This window comes from Orcinus orca, chromosome 5 (genome assembly GCF_937001465.1).
Source record: "Orcinus orca chromosome 5, mOrcOrc1.1, whole genome shotgun sequence".
NCBI classification, from domain to species: domain Eukaryota; kingdom Metazoa; phylum Chordata; class Mammalia; order Artiodactyla; family Delphinidae; genus Orcinus; species Orcinus orca.
Window position 1 is genome coordinate 101,023,598 of NC_064563.1, and position 19,984 is coordinate 101,043,581.

The following is a 19,984-nucleotide window of genomic DNA, read 5'->3' on the forward strand; positions in this document are numbered from 1 at the left end:
CACTTGTTACCATCTGTTCTGTCATCTGTACTCAAGGTGTGTGAAGTGCTATAGTAACCCTGGGTACTTTCCTTCAATTACCGTAGAAACATCACCTCTGCCTTCCCAAACTGTAATCCTACCCAGCCCAGATGAACCTCAGACCGAACCGGGTAAATACGTTATTTTGTGTTTCATGTAGAAGGTGAGTGTTTGCAGAACTTACAAGAATGGAAAGACAATATATATGGGCACTATTACTAGTTATCAAAAGCCCTAACTTAATCACTGCTCGCAGTATTTGACCCTACCTTTCTGATGCCCCACTCCTCCTTCTATCCATAATCTGTAGCCAGTCATATGGCAGTGTTGTGAACATTATTTAGGATATAACTGAAAAACACCTCTCAGCTACTCTGCAAGTCTTTCATATAGAAAATAGTAATGTTTCTGGTGAAGAACATTTGTATTCTTTTTAAAATATAAATATCCCAATTTTAAATACTTTATCATCTTGACTAGTTTTACAAGGTCTGTGGTCATATAAAAACTATTTTAAGATAGTTAATTTGTTTAAGATTAACCAAAACCTCCAGAAATACTGGAGCATTCCACAAAAAGGGGTACAATTGGTCGGTCATCTTGTCATTATTCAGGTCCCTTACTACTTTCTACTGCTCCTTCCTGTGGCAGTTTGGCCATTTCACTGCATACAAATAAAAGAAACTGAAGTCAAACTGGTTACTTGGCAAGTCATAAGGGTTTACTTGATGGTGGAATTTGAAATATGGGAAAACAAATCATCGATGCGGATAACTAAATATTCTTCTTACAAGGGAAAATTTTCTCAATATCTGCAGGCTCTCTTGGAATGTCAGTTTATCATAAATAAGCCCAAACTTGTATTTTGATGGCCATTAAACTATTTTATATGGCTCTATTTCCAAAGGAGATACGGATATTAATTTTATTCATTGTCCTCTAAAATGTCCTGTTAAATCCTGTTAATATCCTTTGCCTCTTAAACTCTACAGTTTAATTTTTACCAAAATTCCACACTGACTGCATTAACTGGATCTGTGTCAATTATCTCTAACTTTTCTAAAGTTTTGTTAAATAGCTTTAATCATTAATATGATTGAAATATTTAATCGTAGATACTATCAGTGATACTAATCTCATTCTGAATCATTTTTTATAGAATTGCCTCATGACATGCCTTTACCTGCAAGATGGTCTCTTATACCCTGGGGAAGCAAATAGCCTATCAGTACGAACTTCGGCAAGCAAAGCAGTTCAGAGTCAGAATATCACAAGACTAAGGACACCATAGAAATATAGAATTTTAGGGTTGGAAGGGCTCTTAAAAATCCTGTTACTGTTGATGAAGAACCCAATGTTGTAGACCGAGTGATCCGCAAAGCGAACTCTAAATCTTCCAGCTCCAGGCTCCTAAACCAGTGTAATCTCCAACATATCTTGTTCATCTCTCCACAGGCAAGAAGATTCCACTGAAACGATTGCATGCCTTGTATATTTTGACTATCAGGAAGAAGTCCCTACAGACTCAGCTTCTTCTTTTATCTAATAACTCTTATTTTCAGCAAGCTTTTCTTAAGGTGCCTGAAACTCTGTGACCTTGAAAACCATTTTGTTTCTTCTTATCTCTCTTTATCCCAAACACACTGAACCCAACCAAACAAGGTATTTCCACAAGCTGCGATCTTTCATTTGATAATTCTTTTCCTCCAGCAGGATAAACTTTTAATTTTCTTGGTGAAGAAATAATTGATTTTTTACACTGAATGTCCTAGAACTTCTTTGGGAATTGCTCAGCAGAAGAATAACTTTCTTCAATAATGTATCCTTTCAATTTCTGTTCAATTTTTCTTCTCCAATATGACCAATAAAAATTGTGTTTTGTTTAACAAGATTAATTTTTTTCCATTAGCACTTACTATTAAGATACATTCATTTTCTAGGTATATTTGGAATGTAATGTGCTTTTTATTTAGAAGAAATTGTATCTCTTTGCACTTAAAATATTATACTGGGTTATTCTGATAAAATGATGTGAACTTATAATGATGAATTATTTTATTATGAAATTTATTTTTAACCTGTTTAATAGGTATTTGAAGTGGATATTTCTAAAATTCCAACAGTTTCATTTGCCAGCTGAATATCTTGGATATCTTTAATGTGCTGCCTTGTTTTTTTTTTTTTCCCATTATGATAAGAAAATTACCTTCTTATACTTTGTGGCTCTTTGGGAACTTTAATTGCTGTGTATTTAGGTCTTCAACTACTCAACAAACATCTCTGAGATCCTAGAGGTTTAGGTACTGTGACTCTTGAAGACCTCAAGAGCTCCGAACCTATATCCTTTCTTTTAGTGCCCAAGCAGACACCGCGAGCTCCTCCCAAACCAAAAATATCTCCACGTCTAAGAATCCCACCGACACAGCCAGGTAAATACTTATTTTATATTCTGGCCTGAAAAATTTGATGTTAGTGGAGTTACTCAGTTGAATTATAGCAAGTTAGGTTTTTAACCCTTATAAAATAAGACTTCCTTTGAAACCTAATAAATATTTACATTTATTTTTAGACTTTATCAAAAAGTATATTATTGGAGTAGCTTATTCCAGAAGCTTCCCTGTTGTTATATTATTTGAGAGGGGGATGGAGGAGAATGGAATTTCTTAAAAGAGTAGCCTGCCTACTCCCTTCACTTCTCACAGCTTGAGAAAACCTTCCATGGTCCTTGAATGTCCTCCCCCTGCCAATCACCTAATTTCTTTTTTCTTTCAGTCAATTTTATTTAACATTAGGTCATGAAGATTTTTAATATATATCCTCTTCTGTAAAATAATAACATAATATTGCTTTGGTTGTTTTGCTAGGAATTTTGGGAAGGACCTAAACAAGAGTCATTATAAACTATTTTTTATTCTGTTCAAGAAGCTCTTACTTGAATGATTGAATGATTAACTCTAACCCTAACTTCTCAACCAAGATCTTGTCCAGTTCCTCTGACTGTTTTGGCAGATCTCAATTTCAGGCTACCATAAAATTGACATGCCTCAAAGAAAGCTCATCTTTCCCTCCTTTCAGTTTCTCATTTATATCTGTTGCAGATCCTGAGCATTTTACATCGATTTTTATCCTCTTCCTCATCTGGCCTCTGCAGTCCATCAGTTTTTCCAGACATCTCTAACATTGGTGCCTACTCCAAGCATATACCCAGTCATGCCTAGTCTATTGTCATGAATCAACTGATCTCCTGTCTCTCTTCTCTCCTAATTTAAAATTGTACCACCCTTGGTGCTTAAGTGGCTGATTAATTCATTTCATCAGTTAGTCACTTAACAACTACTTATTGCATGCTGACCTCACACCAGACAATGTGCTAGACACTGGGAATGTGAAACAAAATTTCATCCTTCTGTAGTCAAGGAAGTTATAGTCTAGGCCAGTCCCCTAAATCTAAATTTATTTTTTATACATGGCCCACTTCCAAAAAGCATATGAAGTGCACCTACCCAATTTACTAGGAAAGGAACCCTAACTATGACCAGTGGTCTGGGGAAAGGAAAATGTTAGCAGCATCAAAATTATGCTTGATCTAGGTAGTAGCTCTGAATTACCAACACAAATTCTTTAATCATATCTCAGTATCCCTACTGAAAGAAAAAAACTGTAGATGTGGGGATGGTCTTTAATATCTGAGAGGTATTAACACTTTCTTTAATATTTCTGAGAGAAATTTTACCTATTACTTTTTCTTTGAAGGAAAACTCCTTAAAAAACAGTTCCATTTACTACATCTAGCTAATGATTTTAAATCTGCTTTAATGTATTTTAAAATGTGTTTTTATTTAATTACTAAAACTTTGCTAAAAAATAATATGGGTGTGATATGTAAGTAGATGAAGGTACCAAAGCAACAATCATCTGAAAGAATAAGAAATTTAAAATAATAACAAAAAATAAATTTGAACTATTAATATATAAGAAATACTGGGAAAAATAATTGATGATTAGTGAATAAGTAATGAATAATAGAATAAGAATAAAAAACAAAGCAAGTATATTAAATTTGTGGATAGGAAACTAAAATCTAACTTTAAGAAATCAGCAGATAAAATCACGAGAAGAAGCTCTCAACCTTTTATGTGAATATAAAGCATAGAACAAATGAGGCAGAAAAAGGAGAAATGGAATGAAATAAGAAAGCATAAAACAATGAATGATGGAAAAGAAAAGAAAAGATGAGAAACAAGAAGTGCTGGAAGTTAAGACATTGAGGATATAAAGTCCTCATTAGTAACATTTTAAAAAGTAAAGGAGATATGAACTAAGAAGGAAGACTTATTCATAATTTTATCTTTTTGAGCCGTACTCTGCACTTATAAAAATACAATATAGTAAATCAGGAGCTTACTCTAATTTCCCATTATGACACTGTATTCTAAGTTTCAACTTTGTTTGATTTTGATTTAGACCTTTAGCTAACCTTCCTCGACAAGGTAAGCAACTTCAGAATGGATAGATGCATATGCTCAGTGGTTCCACTCTCACTCTGAAACCCTGGAGTGACTGCAGACTATAACAAGAGAGCATCCTGATTCTGTCCCAACTGAGCAAACTCCCAGCCCATCAGCATCTCCCCTGGAAAGTAGCTACAATCCAAACACTTCTAGCTTTGTCAGGGCAACCTAGTATAAGGGGACTATTTGGAAAATTGATCATGAAAAAATGCACTCTACTTATTCCTCTTAAAAGTGGGTGAAATTAGGATCTCTCTTACCCAGGAATATATGAGCTTTACTTAATAGATCCCAGCAATACCCTAGGTTTTTATAGTCTTTCAAGGATATTTGTGTATGTATACATATGTATCACTCAGTAGTTCAAAAACAAATATTTAAACCCTAGTAGTACTCCCTCCTTACCCCTGGCTAGCTGTTGTGAATTTCAAAAGGCCATTTGAATGGGAGAATGTTCTGTTCGTACGTGCAATATCAATATCAAACGCAAATTATTATTGTTGGGCTATAAGGGCATCATCTAACAATAGTGTATACAACTTAAAGAGCAATGCAATGTATTCATCTACCACTGTTTTCAGAATGAAATTCTGTAATTGGGCATGCCACCTCATTTATACTTAAACTATGTTGATAAATTAGATAGCAAAAGTTAAATTTACTATATTTGGCATTTGAGGGGATAGTGGGATCAAAAATTTGGAAGAAACCATCAAGAATATTTCATCATTAAAATACAGGTTTGATTTTTAGATTCCTATGTTCATAAGTGATAATGAACAGTCCTGTTAATGATTTTATATCTAGAAATCTTATAACCATCAAAATTGCTCCTAATTCTTGAGGGGGCAAACAATGTGAAAAGCAAAATATACTCAGATCCTTCAATGTCAAATTTGTAAAGATTCTCCAGAAGTAGAAACAGATATTTATAGGGGTATAGCTTTCACATCATTTTGACATTTCACACTTAATTCTCACAATCACCCTTTCAGTTAGGACCGGTTTATTAATTCCACCTAAAAAAATGAGGAACAATTTAAAATGTGACCTGCAGAGCTGGGATATAGCGAGCCCAAGTGTTGGGACCTAGCAGTCATATCTGGACCTCAGTGTTCAGGTCTTGTCTCTGGTGCTTAATGATCACGTGACCCCAGGCAAATAGATTTAAAGTGAAGCTGATAATTCCTTCCTCTCAGCAGTACGGTGAGAATCAAAGGGCATAATCTTATGAAAGTACTTTTGAAATTGTAAAATGAGCTATAAATAAAGTAGACCTTTTTTTTTTTTCCCCTGGTATCTATTACATTTGCACCTTGTTACTCCAAAGGAACAGCTGTGGAAAGACAATTTTGGTTTGTGAACATGTCATTTAAAGGTTTATTTAGAACCTAACAATTGCCGGAGATGTAGAATGCGAGCCCACCCATTCCATTCCGTCGCCCACTTCTCTTTCTGCTGTTGCTGAGCTGACTTTAAGCTGCTCTTTTCCATACTTCATGGGATCCCATTCTGACTTCACTGAATTCATCTTCACAGAAAGACATAGGGATGGGTTTAAGAAGTCAAGCAAACATCCACAAAAGAAGAACACTCTTGCATTAATTAAATTGCTATCTCTTCTGAAATGATGTTTTAAAAAAATCATTCATCCTGTTCTTATGCTTAGTCAAATTTTGCTGTTTCTCAGATTTCATTTTTCTTAACGTATCTGGAATTCTAACTGATCTATTTTTAAGGTTTATTTTTCCATCTAAATCCCATTTCAATACTTTTTTAAAATCAGTAATCAGTCTTATACTTTGTCATATCTTATGTGTTAAGCAAGACTGGGAGATGCTAAAACCAAATGACTCATGATCCGAGCTCTCTCTTTCAGCTCCTAAGGTGTTCCAGCATGTTACTCCGAAGCCAAAGACATCACCAAGTCCAGAAGCGTCCTATACTCAGCCTGGTAAATGCTTTATTTCATGTTTAAACCAAATGCATTCTACAGTCACACTCTGCTGCAATGAAACATGAGGACTGATGGATGTGAGGTCCATGTTTCACTTCTGTTCAGGTACCACGTTGTATCATGCATGATATAATCATTTCAAAGTATTCATAAGAGTTATCTAAGTGCTCATATGGTAAGCCATTGATATAATCCAAAGGCAGAGAATTATGCCAAGGGTAGAATGCTTCTTCTAGAATTAAAATTCTCTTATTTTTTGACTTCCAAAAAATAACCTACCAATGTTAACTATGCTGTGCTCATGTTTCACCAAGATAAAATAAAGAATTGGGGATTTTCCCACAAAAATGATAAAATGATGTTTTACAAATGGAGGAAATGATGTTTAACCATTTTCTTGGGTTCAAACATTTTACACTATCCAGTATTGAGGGTCTTTTTTTTTTTTTCCTTTTAAATTCTATTTTACCCATTCATGGAGCAGTTGCTTGAGTCAAGAAATTTGTTTCACACAGGAAAAAATGATTTCTTTAGTTACAGATCAATTTCTTGCCTATCATTTGAGAAGGCCTTTTGCTCCTTTATGGGGGGAATAATCTCATGTTTGTGGGAGTAGTCAAGGTAGGGACTGCAAGGACCCAGACATTTCTCTAGATCCTCAAGTGACCATACAAAGCTGCTGTTAGCTACACTAATTAGTTCACTGTTGGTTCGCTAATAAGCCAAACCAAGTTTTTAACTAGAGTATCTGAGAAATACAGTAAGTCCCCCCCCCCGCTTTTTTTTAAGGTGCAATTATTATAAATTCTTAGATGGTCCTGGAAGCATATAGAACATTCCTAGAACCAAAGGATTTCTGAGCTGTAGCTTGAATGATGGCATTTTGGAGGCAAGTGAATTCACTTGCTATCATGTTTTCCAGGTTGTATAAGCGCAGGGTGTTACTGTCGCTGTGGGATGGCTAGGTTGTTGCAGGTGGTGATAGGCTGCAAAGAACCTCTTTTGCCCTGAAGTCTAGACTTTAAATTAGTACTGCTAAGTGCAACAGTCAATATTATAAATGCCAATAAGGAAAAAGCTGATCTTCCCACTTGCAAAAGTTCAGCTTCTTGTTTTCAACTGAGGAAAAAATATGTAACGGAAACGAAGTCATTATAGATAACAACAGTAGATATGAGTGATTATATTCACTTTTCGTTAGAGAAAGCAATACTATTGGTCCTGATATGACATAATCTCATTAAACCAATATATCTAATAGTTCAACTTTTTCTTCCTTTTTAAATGTCTACTATTTGCCTTAATTCCATCAACACCTTCTTTTTCACAGACACTCTGATCTGTACGTTTGAGCCCTGGAACAACAGCACAAACGCTCTCTCTGGAGCCTTCATTGAGCTTATTCTATTGACTCTCCAGTTCCAAATGTTAATATTGAATTTTGTCTCTAAACCTAGTGTTGGTCCTGCCATTGTGTCCATCAGGGGTTCCCCTATTGCTCCAGGGGTGTGATGCTACGGGAAGAATCACAGGCAGTCTTTACTACTATTTAATGTTCTCCCAAGTGTTTTAACAGACTGGATTCAAACAGTCTTGGGGTTGTATCTAGGCTCAGGTTTGCATCCTAATGAGCCCACAACCTTGTTTACTGGCTCCTCAGAAAACAGGGTAAATTACATGTAAACTTAATGTGTACTTGTATCTCTATCCTTTTTATAGAGATAGATGCTCTATAAAAATGTAAAAAGTAGTACTGAAACCAGGACATAGTTATGTTTTAACACAATGTTTATCTCAAAATTTATACTGAGAGATATTAGAAGTGACAAAACTGAATTTTTAGACCGGTACCAAGTAAGTCAGTCTCGGATTATCTCTACAGCTCTTTCATTCTATAGATTCCTAAGTATAACACAGGTTTCATCCAGTGAGGCCTTTAGAAAATATCTTTCAGTCACTCAGTTGAATTATCTACAACACTTAATGAGGAATCTAGACAAACTGAGCCCACACATCATGTCCAGAACCAAAACAGAACTGGCTTTTCTTTTGATCTGCCTTGGAGGAATGCTTTTGAATTCAGAGAAAAGGACCTGCCCTGATGCCTGGCTCAACAGAGCTGTGCCTTCTTTGTAGATTTGTTTCTGTACCAAGGGCTGTCTTGGCTTTGTTGGAACTTCTGTCACCACAGAAGTATTTGGATAGACTTCAGTCATCGGGAGAAAACCAGGGGCAAAAAAGTTTAGATTTCAGCAGGCTATCCAATCCTACAAATGTTCTGTAACTGCTCTCTTGGGCAAATTCTAATTTGCAGTCACACATCAGCATTTTTGCAGTTAGGAAAGAAGAGACTAATGCTAAAATGTCTTTTGGAGATGGAATTGCTAGGATGTAGACAATGACTGAATGGTGTTATGGAGAGAAGGATGACACTGTGATTTCTAGCTTGGGCAGGTGGTAGATGATAATACCATTAACTAAGGCAGGGAACACAGAGGGAGGAATGAAGGCTTGTGTTTGTATGTGCTAGGTTTGGAGGGCCAGCAGGACTGGTGGTTGAAATGTATTTTTGGATATCTAAACAGAGGTCGATATTTAGGATGTAGATTTGGGAGTCATGTGTCTACATATAGAAGGTTCTTAAATCTTGTGAGTGAATGACATCATCCAGGAGAAAGTACAGACAGAAAATAAGAGATCAGAGATCAAAGTCGTAGGGGACACAGTTATATTTCAAGAGTGGACAGAGGAAGAGGAGCCATCAGAATTTGCTGTCAAAAGATCCAAGTAGCAGGAAAGAGGGGCTCGGGAGGCAAGACAGGGAAGGGCAGCCGTCAATGACAGTGAGGTGGACAGGTGTCAGAAGAGCTGTTGGACTTGACAGTGTGGGTCCAAAAGCCTGCATCTGAAACCTGTGGGCCAATGCTTCAGAATTCAGCAATTTTCAGACTTTGGAAAGGTAAAACAGCACATACACCGTCGATTACAAGCATATTCATAAGTCTGCAGTGGGAGGTATGAACGGTCACACTACTCAGGGTGAATAAAAACTGCAAATAGCCTCAGGTCAGTTCTAGTCAGGTTTTACTGTCAAATAAGTTAAGAAAACAAAAACACTTTCTGTCTTCAGAGCATTTTGAACTTCAGAACTATGGATGAGGCCTCATGGATCCGTGGGTGCGGGAGTGGGTGCAGGAGATCGGGAAGCCAGTCCACGGTGAATGGAGAAGATGCAGTTAAGAGACCAGGAAGCAGAGGCAGATAGAGTTTTTAGATGAAGGGAATAAGAGCAAGAAAGGGATGGTTTGAAGGGGAAGCCATGTCAAGGAAATGGTTATTAATGTTAGGATGTTGGAGCATTTGAGCTGTTTTATAGGTGGAGAGGGAGGAACTCATGGATAAATGGAAATATGGACTAACGGAGAAAAATAGAAGATAATAGAAATAATGGAAAGTAAAAGGCCCCAGAGGAGATGGGAGGGAAGGTGACCCAAGAGCACAGGTAAAACTCTGAAAGTGGTCTCTGAAAGGGCAGGAAACCTGCTTCCTCTCAGACTGGACCTTAGGGTACAAGGTTAGAATAAAGGAAGAGGGAATCTGGAGGTGAAAAGGGTGTGTGGTCTATGTGTGTTACTTTTCTAAGAGAATCTCTTTGTAGCCTATTGCAGGGGTAAACCTTACTGAAGATTCCTTATTCCACCATCTCTATCAGAGAGCGACACCTTCATTCTCTCATCTGCTCTGGCAAAACATTCATGCGTATTCATTTACATTTGTCCATATTGGACATTTCCACTCACAGTTGTCTCATGTTAGTTGAATTGTTCTTTGGAAACGTGCCCTTTATTCAAAACGACAGTTAATATAACTGGTAAGTGAATTGGTTATTTAATATAAATGGTAAATTGGCTTATACAAATGGGTCTAAAATATAATAATGGTAAGTAATCTTATAAAGAAATCAAAACTGCCTTCTTAATAAATTGTCATGATTTACACTGATAGGTTTCCTCCAGCATGGAAGATTTTGGTTTTAAGAATCATGCTCTTATTCAATTAAATATACGGAGGAATGCCACATTGGGAAAAAGAAAAAACAACTTTGCATTTGTTGGAGCTGCCGGTGACCAAGAGAGAGAATGATTCATATCCCTTTCCTGTGAATATTTCTAGTTCTTTCCTTTCCACTGATTTCACCTGCTTTAGAACGTCTGGCATGGCAGTTATTAAATCATCCCTTCATGGTTAGAAAGTGCCAATTGCAGCAGCAGGGATCCACATTAGTCTAAATTCCTCAGGAAACTAAGGCAGGCAGGCAGTGAATCATGTATTTACAGTATATGGTGGATTTATTGGTAGCACATTTCTTTTTAGCTTCTCCTTTCCTTAATCCGGCTCCTCTCTGTATAGTCTAGCACTGCAACCAGTTAGGATGTTTATAAACTCAGACTGCTCTGTATGGCCGTGACCTTCTCAGACGCACACCAAAGTGCCTTCTCCCTCACCCTCCAGATAACAGTTAGTTTGATTTACAACTGGAAATTCCTCTTATTTTACCACTTCAGTCCTTAAAAATACTACATAGCAAAGGTGAAGTGTTCACTATGGTGATGGGTTTTCTTTAACTTTGTGCACCACTAATCTTTTTGAAGTTACCTTTTTAAAAAAAAAGTCCAGATATCAAGTTCCCCTGGTGGTTACCCTTTAGCTCATAGAAGTTCTAATGGAGTCACATTTCGTTTCAGTGGACCAAATTCCACGACTGTGATTTCACTCGCACTTGCTTAGTGGCCTAGACTAAGAACAGATGTGATGTGCACGTTAAATGTGATCCCAAAAGCCATAAAAGAGAATGAATGTCCATCTTATATAATCTGTTTCTACACTAATGATAAAGTGCTGCTTGTCCACCTCATGGTACAAAAGTTTTCTTCATCTTTCTCGGAGGCAGAGTTGTAGCCTGAATCCTAATTTTTTTCCTCCAGCACCATATAAGATGCAAGAAAGTTACACTGCATACCTAAGGGTATTTATGAATTCGGTGTGGTAGGAAAGCTTTTCAGTGAGTGAGTAGGGTTGACAAGGACCTCCTTTTAGGGAAACTAAGTTAAAGAAATACGTCATCTTGCTCCTGACAGGAGATTTGCCATAGAAATCTGGTACTAACAACAGGCAAATCACCCTGGTATTTTCCCCAATGAGAGATAAGGTATCAAGTTCCCAGCCTACCATTTTATTTTGCCGAAGTAGAACTGGACACAAGCATTAAAAATATCCTGGATATCAGGACTGAATATGATTATTGTTTAGTGTATATTTTTCTCCTTTGTTTTCATGTTCTCATATGTCAGGAGGCCCTAATACCTATACTTAATACCTATTATACTAGAAGCCATATCACTAAGAATGACAAAAATGGCAACATTTATCTAACATTTACCATGTAACAAGCACTGTCATAAACTTTACATTCGGTATCTTCTAATGAGTGAGTGATCCTTCCTGCTTTATTTTCTCCCCATAATAACTGTTAGTGCTTTTAGAATAAAACTTTGTTCTTCCCTTAGATATTCAAGAGTTTTGCCTTTCTTCCTGTTTTCCTCAATTTGCAGGCCATTTCTTTTCTTTTTTTTTTTTTTTTTTTTGGTACGTGGGCCTGTCACTGTTGTGGCCTCTCCCGTTGCAGAGCACAGGCTCAGCGGCCGTGGCTCACAGGCCCAGCTGCTCCGCGGCATGTGGTATCTTCCCGGACCAGGGCACGAACCCGTGTCCCCTGCATCGGCAGGCAGACTCTCTACCACTGCGCCACCAGGGAGGCCCAGGCCATTTCTTTAAGATAATGTATTTTCTATTGCTGTCAGTGGAACTTTAGCAGGAATATCAAATGGCAGCTATAACCTCTTCAGACAAAAACTGACCTATTACTTTGAAGACAACTTGAGAGAGACTTACCTCCTTGTGTTTAATTACATTAGTTTTTTCTTCCTTTTTTTTTCCCTCAACAGAATCTTCGAAATGACCTGTGACCAACTTTGTCTTACTGCCATTAGAACCTTTCCTACACAGTGACATTTCTCCATCTCAGAAAGATGGTCCTCTTCTTGGCTTAGCCTTTTAGCCATTGTGAAAACATCTTGGCTTCATTCATGCTTCCCAGGGCTTTAGGTCTATGGGTTAAGTTTCACTCCAAGTATGACATTTAGAGTGCACAGTGTTTTATAATCTTTTTCTTTCAGTTCCAAGAGATGTGCTCCTTCCCCATAAACCAGACCCTGAAGTCTCTCAGAGCGAACCTGGTAAATGAATTGTTTTATTTTCCCAGTTAGGAAGTGTATTTTTCGAAAGATATTCTTGAGGTAAATATATTTTTGGAATGATTGTGATGTGGAAGAAGTTCAGAGAAAATTATGGGTAGAAAATGTGTATTTCTTTTGGGGAGGTTTAATCATACAATCTGCTTGACAAATTTTTCCCCATGAGAGAATAGTGTAGAATTAGTTTATTTTCCCTGAAAGTATTTTTGTTGAATAGAAAATCATGCTAAAGTTATAAGATATAATTATTACCTGAGCCAACCATTTTCACCTTCTTTCAGAATGTAAATATAGCTACATTCCAAATGTGGGTATACTTTTAAGTTAAAAATATGGGTGCCTAATCAAATTTTCCTCATAGTGACAGTGAACGAAAACTTTAAAGTTTTAGTTGAACTAAGTTCCCTGGGTGTCACCTAAGGTATAGAATTTTCTCGTATTTATTATGATTCTAAGAGAATGTTTAAATGTTCAAACGGGTACATTGTAGAGACACAGAAACTGGGTTTACTTCACCAGGTAGTAATTCTCATAAATATATTTCTTTGGTTTGCTTTTGGCCTAGTTCTGCAACCTGTTACCTTTAGAATTGATCTGCCAGAGACAACACTAGGTAATGGTTTTCCCATTTGACCCACTCTAATTATTTTCCTGGCTGCCATCAAGATTGCAGGTCTTTCTCAAATGATCACATTGAAACATCATCTGTCCTCAGTCCTCTTCGTTGTTTCATTCTCATTATTTTTACTCTTTCCAAAATAGAAAGGCAGTGGTTTCAAAATAGAAGGGCAATGTTCTAAAGGTTTGCTCTGAAGACCAACTTAAGACAGCTCGCTACCGAGCCCATTTTCACCTACCTCATTTGTCTCTGTGTTCAGAATGATTCCACCTTACTCACTCCCACCTAGTTAACTTTTTCTGCTGGTTTAGTGGTTCTCAGCTGTGGTGTTATAACCCACTAACATGCTGTGGAAGATGCTGGCAAGTAATTATTATTAATATTGGTCAAAATACTAAAGTTTGCCACCCGTTTTTTTTTAAAATAAGCTTGAGCAGACGCCAGGTGCTTGCCACAGTGATGATATTCTCTCTCCTGTTGTAATCCTATGTGCTCTCTTGGATGGGAGAGCTGCAGCTGACAGACCAAGGACCATGTCTTACCCACACCCATCTTAACCAGCTATGGTCATAGAGTATGTCAAGCACTGAATGTCATTTATTATCTATCCTGGTGGAAAAAACAGTTGAGAACCATTATTCTATGTTCCACAGTCATCTTCCTGAAGGTTCTATGCACACTTAACTCTCTTCTTCCTGACTCACTTAATGTTTTCTGTTTTTCTATTTCAAATAAAGGAATCTCATGTAATATTATTCTGGCCGGGTGCTGGCTTTTGAATCTAAAGATTGACAACCTTGGTACTTGTCTTTTCAGCTCCTTTAGAGACACGAGGCAGCCCTTTCATTCCTATGATTTCACCGAGTTCTAGTCAAGAGGAACTACAAACCACTCTGGGTAAATTTTGTTTTACTATTTCAGTCCATTGAGGACTTAACATTTTAGGAATTGCCCTTAAAGTAGCCATATGTACTTTTGTGTTCATAGATTTCCAAACCACAGAGGGTCTCTTTTTATCATTATAAAAAAATACCCATTTCACTTGATTCTTTTACATTAACTGTATATTTGTCCTTCTAATATTTATGCTGATTTCTAATATAAAAGGAGAATATTTTGAAACATCTTGACAAAATTCCAATTTTTTTTTTTTTTTTTTTTTTTTTTGCGGTACATGGGCCTCTCACTGCTGTGGCCTCTCCCGTTGCGGAGCACAGGCTCCGGACACGCAGGCTCAGCGGCCATGGCTCACGGGCCCAGCCGCTCCGCGGCATGTGGGATCCTCCCGGACCGGGGCACGAACCCGTGTCCCCTGCACTGGCAGGCGGACTCCCAACCACTGTGCCACCGGGGAAGCCCTCCAATTATTTTTTTAAAAAAGAATCTTCCCAAAGTATATCAATGCTATATTCTTCTGTTGCTTTTTCATATTTGGAACTGCATTTGGTAAGAAAAATTTCATCTAGTATTTGAATATCTTTTGGGGGCTAACTGCAATGCCAAGCAATAGGAATTCCAAAATAAAACTGTTTTAAAGGTTACCCTGGAGAGCTCGCCATCTAATATGAAGACAGGATTTAGCAGTAGCTGTGCTACCCAGTCTTCTACATGTATTTTTAAATTTAAGGCATGTAACAACTTTGTGAGGTAGTTTCTATTACTTGCCCCATTTTACAGCTTAGAAAATTGAGGCACAGAAAGATTTAAAAATCTGGTTAAGCCATACAGCTAACGTCAGAGCCAAATTGGAACCCACATACTCAGTCACCAGAGCTCCTGGAATTCACCCCCATGTTATACAATACAATGAATTCATAGAGAAATGAGCAGCATGCTGAGCAAGGAAACTACCTGGGGGTATCAGGGAAGGCTTCACAGAGGAGGTGACATGTATGCCGGGTCTTCCAGTTGGAATGAGAGTTGAAGTTAAAGGTGTGAAAGGTGAAAGACAGATAGGGAAGAGACACAGGGTAGAGAATGGCAGCCAGACTAATCTGATGAGCATCTGGGTAGCCTGGAGGAACACAGATGCATGAATGAGTCAGTAAGGTTGGTTGGAATGAGCTGGCCAGGCTTTCGAAGAGTTCAGCATCAATGTCTTCACTGTGTGGGAAACCCAATTTTGCCTGACACTTGGCTGAAGATGAACTGGAAAACAAGAGTTCCCAGCTTGTGTTTGTTGGCTTCTCTGCCCTGTCCATGCTACATCCCACATGGCTGTTTAAATCAGTGGTTTTATTTTCCTCCCTTTTCAGATAAACCCATCCTTTGTGTGTGTCTGCTGAAATGAAGTTACTGATCACATTTTAAAATAGAATCCTTTTCAAAGGAAAAACTTTTAAACTGAATGAGCAAATGTATCCTAATTACCAAATACTCATCTATTGTAGCCTAGGCCCTCAAAGTCAACATTACCCACGATGGCAAAGTCAAAAGTACTTATCAAGAACCAGTGCTGGATGTGCTAATTATCTAAATTCCACTCCCTGTTTTTTTTTTTTTAATGTACCCCATTTACTGGACCAACTATTACAAGAATCTCTCTTATGAGCAGAATCCAGATTATAAAACAGGCAGAAAATAAGATGACAACATATTATTTGCACCAAGTATTTCCTTGGATCCAGTATGTAGCAAAGTGAACAGTGTAATTTGCTATGTCGGTATGATGTTGTAATGATTTCAAGATAATATGGGACTGGGAGTATTGCCATACTTATTTTTATTTTGTCAGGAGTAATGTACCAGTATGGCAATAAACAAACTTTGATTTTCACATGAGATAAATAGGATATTTATTCTTCTATGGTGTAAATACACATTATTTTCTATGGTCTATTTTTTTTCCAGCTCACCTAAAGTTTGTGGAGCTCATGAAATAGGGAGGAAACATGAAGGCAATAATACATAAAGACAGGAGGCATATCCAAGAATATAGCCATGTCCAGTATCATGAAACGATGATTCTGAACTAAAAGCTTTTGAAATCCTTATAATAATCATTAAAATAATAGTGCAAGAAGGCAGTAAATATAATAAATGAGAGTTATTAAAATATACCATTATCTTTGACATACGATGGTTATTGGGCATAGTTATTAATGCAATTTACCCTTTTATCACCGCACGGGATAGAAAAGAGTAGGGTTTGTTTGTTTCCTTTTTGACCCATTCATAATGATAATCATTTAAAGCCAGCCATCTTACTGTGTTTCCTCCAGCAGAAACAGACCAATCCACCCAAGAACTCTTCACAACTAAGTTTCCACGAACAACTGAATTGGCAAAGACAACTCAGGGTAATGCTATTTCCCCACCTCTGGATAGTAACTTTTCCTTCTTTTTTAAGCAGGAAGAAAATTTTCTTTTAAGAATGTAATTTTTCATCACAGTGAGTTAAGTTTTTTCATTGCATAGGTACAGGACATCAGCCAAATAGGAATATTTGTATGAATACCAGTTGAATGTAGGAAAGACAATTTCTTTAGTTAGAGCTGTGCTTTTGAATGTATGGTTGACTGCTTCATGCTGATGACTAAGAAAGAGAGCTCCCATTTTTTTTTCCTTGCTTGACCTTCTTTTGCCTCATTTTCCACATCTGATAAATAAGAATCTTTATTTCCTTCTCCTTCTTCCCCTCCTTTCTCTTTCTCTCATTCCTCTGTCCCATCTCCCAAACTTGATCAATGTGTTGGTATTGTGGCCTGAGAAAGGAAACTCGTAACAAGAAAAATCATTTTTTAATGATGAATTAATATTAAAACATCCAAGAAGCTTTATTCGGGGGTCTCCTTATATTATTTTTTCCTTCTACTTTTTGGGAAGTTAACTCATCTACACAGAGCTGTCTCTCACATCTTCATGCTCTCGGTAGTCTTTCCTTTTTATATCTTTCTGTCCTACTTGGATTGTAACCAGTTGCAGATTTCTAGTATTTTCGTGTTTTCTTTTTTTCCCCTTAATTACGCTCTTTTGCCCATGTCTACCTCTAGCATATGGGAGAAAGCCCAAAAAACAAGGGCAAATAATTTTTAAAGAGTTGTAAGACAAATTTATTGTACTCAATTGTCAGTTATAACTGGGGAGGGAGCTTTGTGGAAGAAACAAAGCAATATGGGGAAATGATAATAAAAGAAATCTAATCTTAAGGTATATATTTTATAATAAGCAGAGCAGTACTTGTTCTAAATAAACATGACTGACAGTACTCTCTACGGTACAAGACAGTTCTTGTAAATTTTGTAAAACTTTTGAACTTGTTTCATTTAATTTTTATAATGGTTTAAATGTTTATTTTATTATTTACTTTATTACCTTTCTACTTATTTTTAAAATAAAGTTAATATACACAGAAGTAAGGAGCCAGTATAAGGACAGCCCTCCCACACCCTCATTACTAGCTTCAGCCATTAACAGCAGGTGTTCAAACCTATTATATCCATACCGCATCCTGATTTTTATATGTTTATTTTTTAATGTTTTTGCAAACCTCTTTAATGTCTGGCTTGATAGAAGATAGCTGGATTCTCATAATCAAACACATTGATGTTTTTACAGCAAAACATATAAATACTTACAATAAGCAGGGTAAACACTTTATTCAGCTCAGGTTGTATTGCCAAATGAGAAAAAGATTTCAGCTTTTTTTTGTTTGTTTGTTTGCGGTACGCGGGCCTCTCACTGTTGTGGCCTCTCCCGTTGTGGAGCACAGGCTCCGGACGCGCAGGCTCAGTGGCCACAAACCCGTGTCCCCTGCATCAGCAGGCAGACTCTCAACCACTACGCCACCAGGGAAGCCCCAAGATTTCAGCTTTTCAAAGCTTTGTAGATTTCAGAATTGAGGGTAAAAATCATAGACCCGTTCTTTTCTTGTTTTTGCTTTTTCTTACTTTAATGGGAGTATCAATATTTTTATCAAATTGCTTCTAGAACATGGTTTTATTAGATGAGTTTCACAGTTGATTGGTTGTATATCCAGGATCTGATATCATTCTGTGAATTGTCTTAACATATTTATATAATGTACTGTATTTTAATTACTTTCTTATGTTCTGAAGATCCTGAGCTTGAGCCTAACTTGTGCAGCTCTGGGATTTACACTTCTCTAGACTCATGCCAAGGCTCTTTAAAGTGGGCTCACCAGAAATGCATTTCCAACCTGGTCCAGGCCAGTAACCCTTCTTGGGAGTAGAGGGTCAACTTTAGTAACAGCACGCTGTGTGTCCTAGGATCACACAATGACCCAACCCTCATAAATGCGTGCCTGAGCTCTATGGACAAGGAGGTCAATCTACTGTATTATTTTTATTGTGTTGTGTTTTGTTTCTAATAGTAGGTATCAGATGTGCAAGACAGTGCACAACAATTTGAGAGATGCTGTAGGCGTGAAATTGTTTCTCTTGGTCTTCATACTCCACCCACGCATGTACCAGGACCTTGTGGCTTTTTGGTCTCCAAGCCCTCAGCAGTGGGGCCAAGTGCTCCAAAGAAACTTAGTGTCTAAAGCCTACAGCATGAACCTACTAGTAGGATCTCCGGCACATTTTCTCTGCGTCATTCTTGCTTCTTTGTCTGCTGATACAATTCCCTGCAGCTATAACCGAAACACTGACCTAACTCAAGCTTCTCTCCTTTTCCCCTCTCATCTCAACCCATGGTAGAAATCCACTTGGCCAGAGGCATCCTGGGGACATTTTGATTATTTTACTTATTTCAGCCCCCTGATCCGTATGCCGCCCAGGGCATAAGGGCTCCCTGGGTGTACCCTTGTACCTTGTACCCTTCTTTCCCTCTCCCTATACTGGGCAAAACAAAGGTCCTTCAAGGTATTTCTCCTCTAATCCTTGTTTATCTATTTTTGATGTTATCTTTGTCAAGTATTTTTAGTGTTCTTTTAAAATAATTTTTATAAAACTCTTTAGATATGAAGCCATCTTTTAAAATTATTTTTATTATTAGTCACCAAAAGCTATGTGGAGATGATATTTACAATGTTACATTCTCACAATGCACCTTTGTCTTTTTTTTTTTTAGTTTAAAATTGAAACCCTCAATCAGTTTTCTCAAGGCCATGTGTTACCTGGTGATGAGCTATGTGAATAACTCACAGCCCAAACATAAGTTATATTTCAGCTCCTTTATAAAAAGTTCTTTCAAGATTTAAGTAAAGACTGTATAAAAAATAAAACCAAAACTCTGATCCTGTGGCTTTGAAATAATGAATGTAGTGCTGATTATTTCTACACTCTTCTCTGTTTCTTTTCTAAAGTTTTAAAATTCATATGTGTTCTAGAATGATACTAATAAGAGCCACGATTCTTATGTTTCTTTAAGCAAAAGCAATCTAACATTGAAGAAATTAACAAGAAAGCTGAAATATGTTCAACTGACAGGGAATCCTACCACTCTCAAAGAAAATTGAAGAAAACCATTTGCAAATCATCATCACACATTTTAGGGCATGTGAGAATTGATTATTTTTAAATAAATCAGTACCTCTGTTCACTCTAGTTATTTCACTTTGAAAGGAGCACATTAAACCTACAGAGAATTTCAGTATGTG

At 37.2% G+C, this 19,984-nt stretch overlaps 1 protein-coding gene across 24 annotated transcripts in view; it reads left to right on the forward strand.

Annotated features, from left to right (window-relative positions):
* ABI3BP (ABI family member 3 binding protein) overlaps nucleotides 1-19,984 on the forward strand; it is a 263,204-nt gene that overhangs the window by 188,433 nt on the left and 54,787 nt on the right. For 19 of the 24 annotated variants that reach the window (XM_049710006.1, XM_033433301.2, XM_049709992.1 and 16 more), the window contains 7 exons: nucleotides 87-152; nucleotides 2,376-2,450; nucleotides 6,412-6,486; nucleotides 12,726-12,785; nucleotides 13,369-13,416; nucleotides 14,239-14,319; nucleotides 16,644-16,721. In XM_049710006.1, the coding sequence (XP_049565963.1) occupies nucleotides 87-152; nucleotides 2,376-2,450; nucleotides 6,412-6,486; nucleotides 12,726-12,785; nucleotides 13,369-13,416; nucleotides 14,239-14,319; nucleotides 16,644-16,721 (483 nt within the window). The remainder of the gene's footprint in view (nucleotides 1-86; nucleotides 153-2,375; nucleotides 2,451-6,411; nucleotides 6,487-12,725; nucleotides 12,786-13,368; nucleotides 13,417-14,238; nucleotides 14,320-16,643; nucleotides 16,722-19,984) is intronic. The other 5 variants (XM_049709995.1, XM_049710016.1, XM_049709993.1 and 2 more) reach the window with 4 other exon arrangements.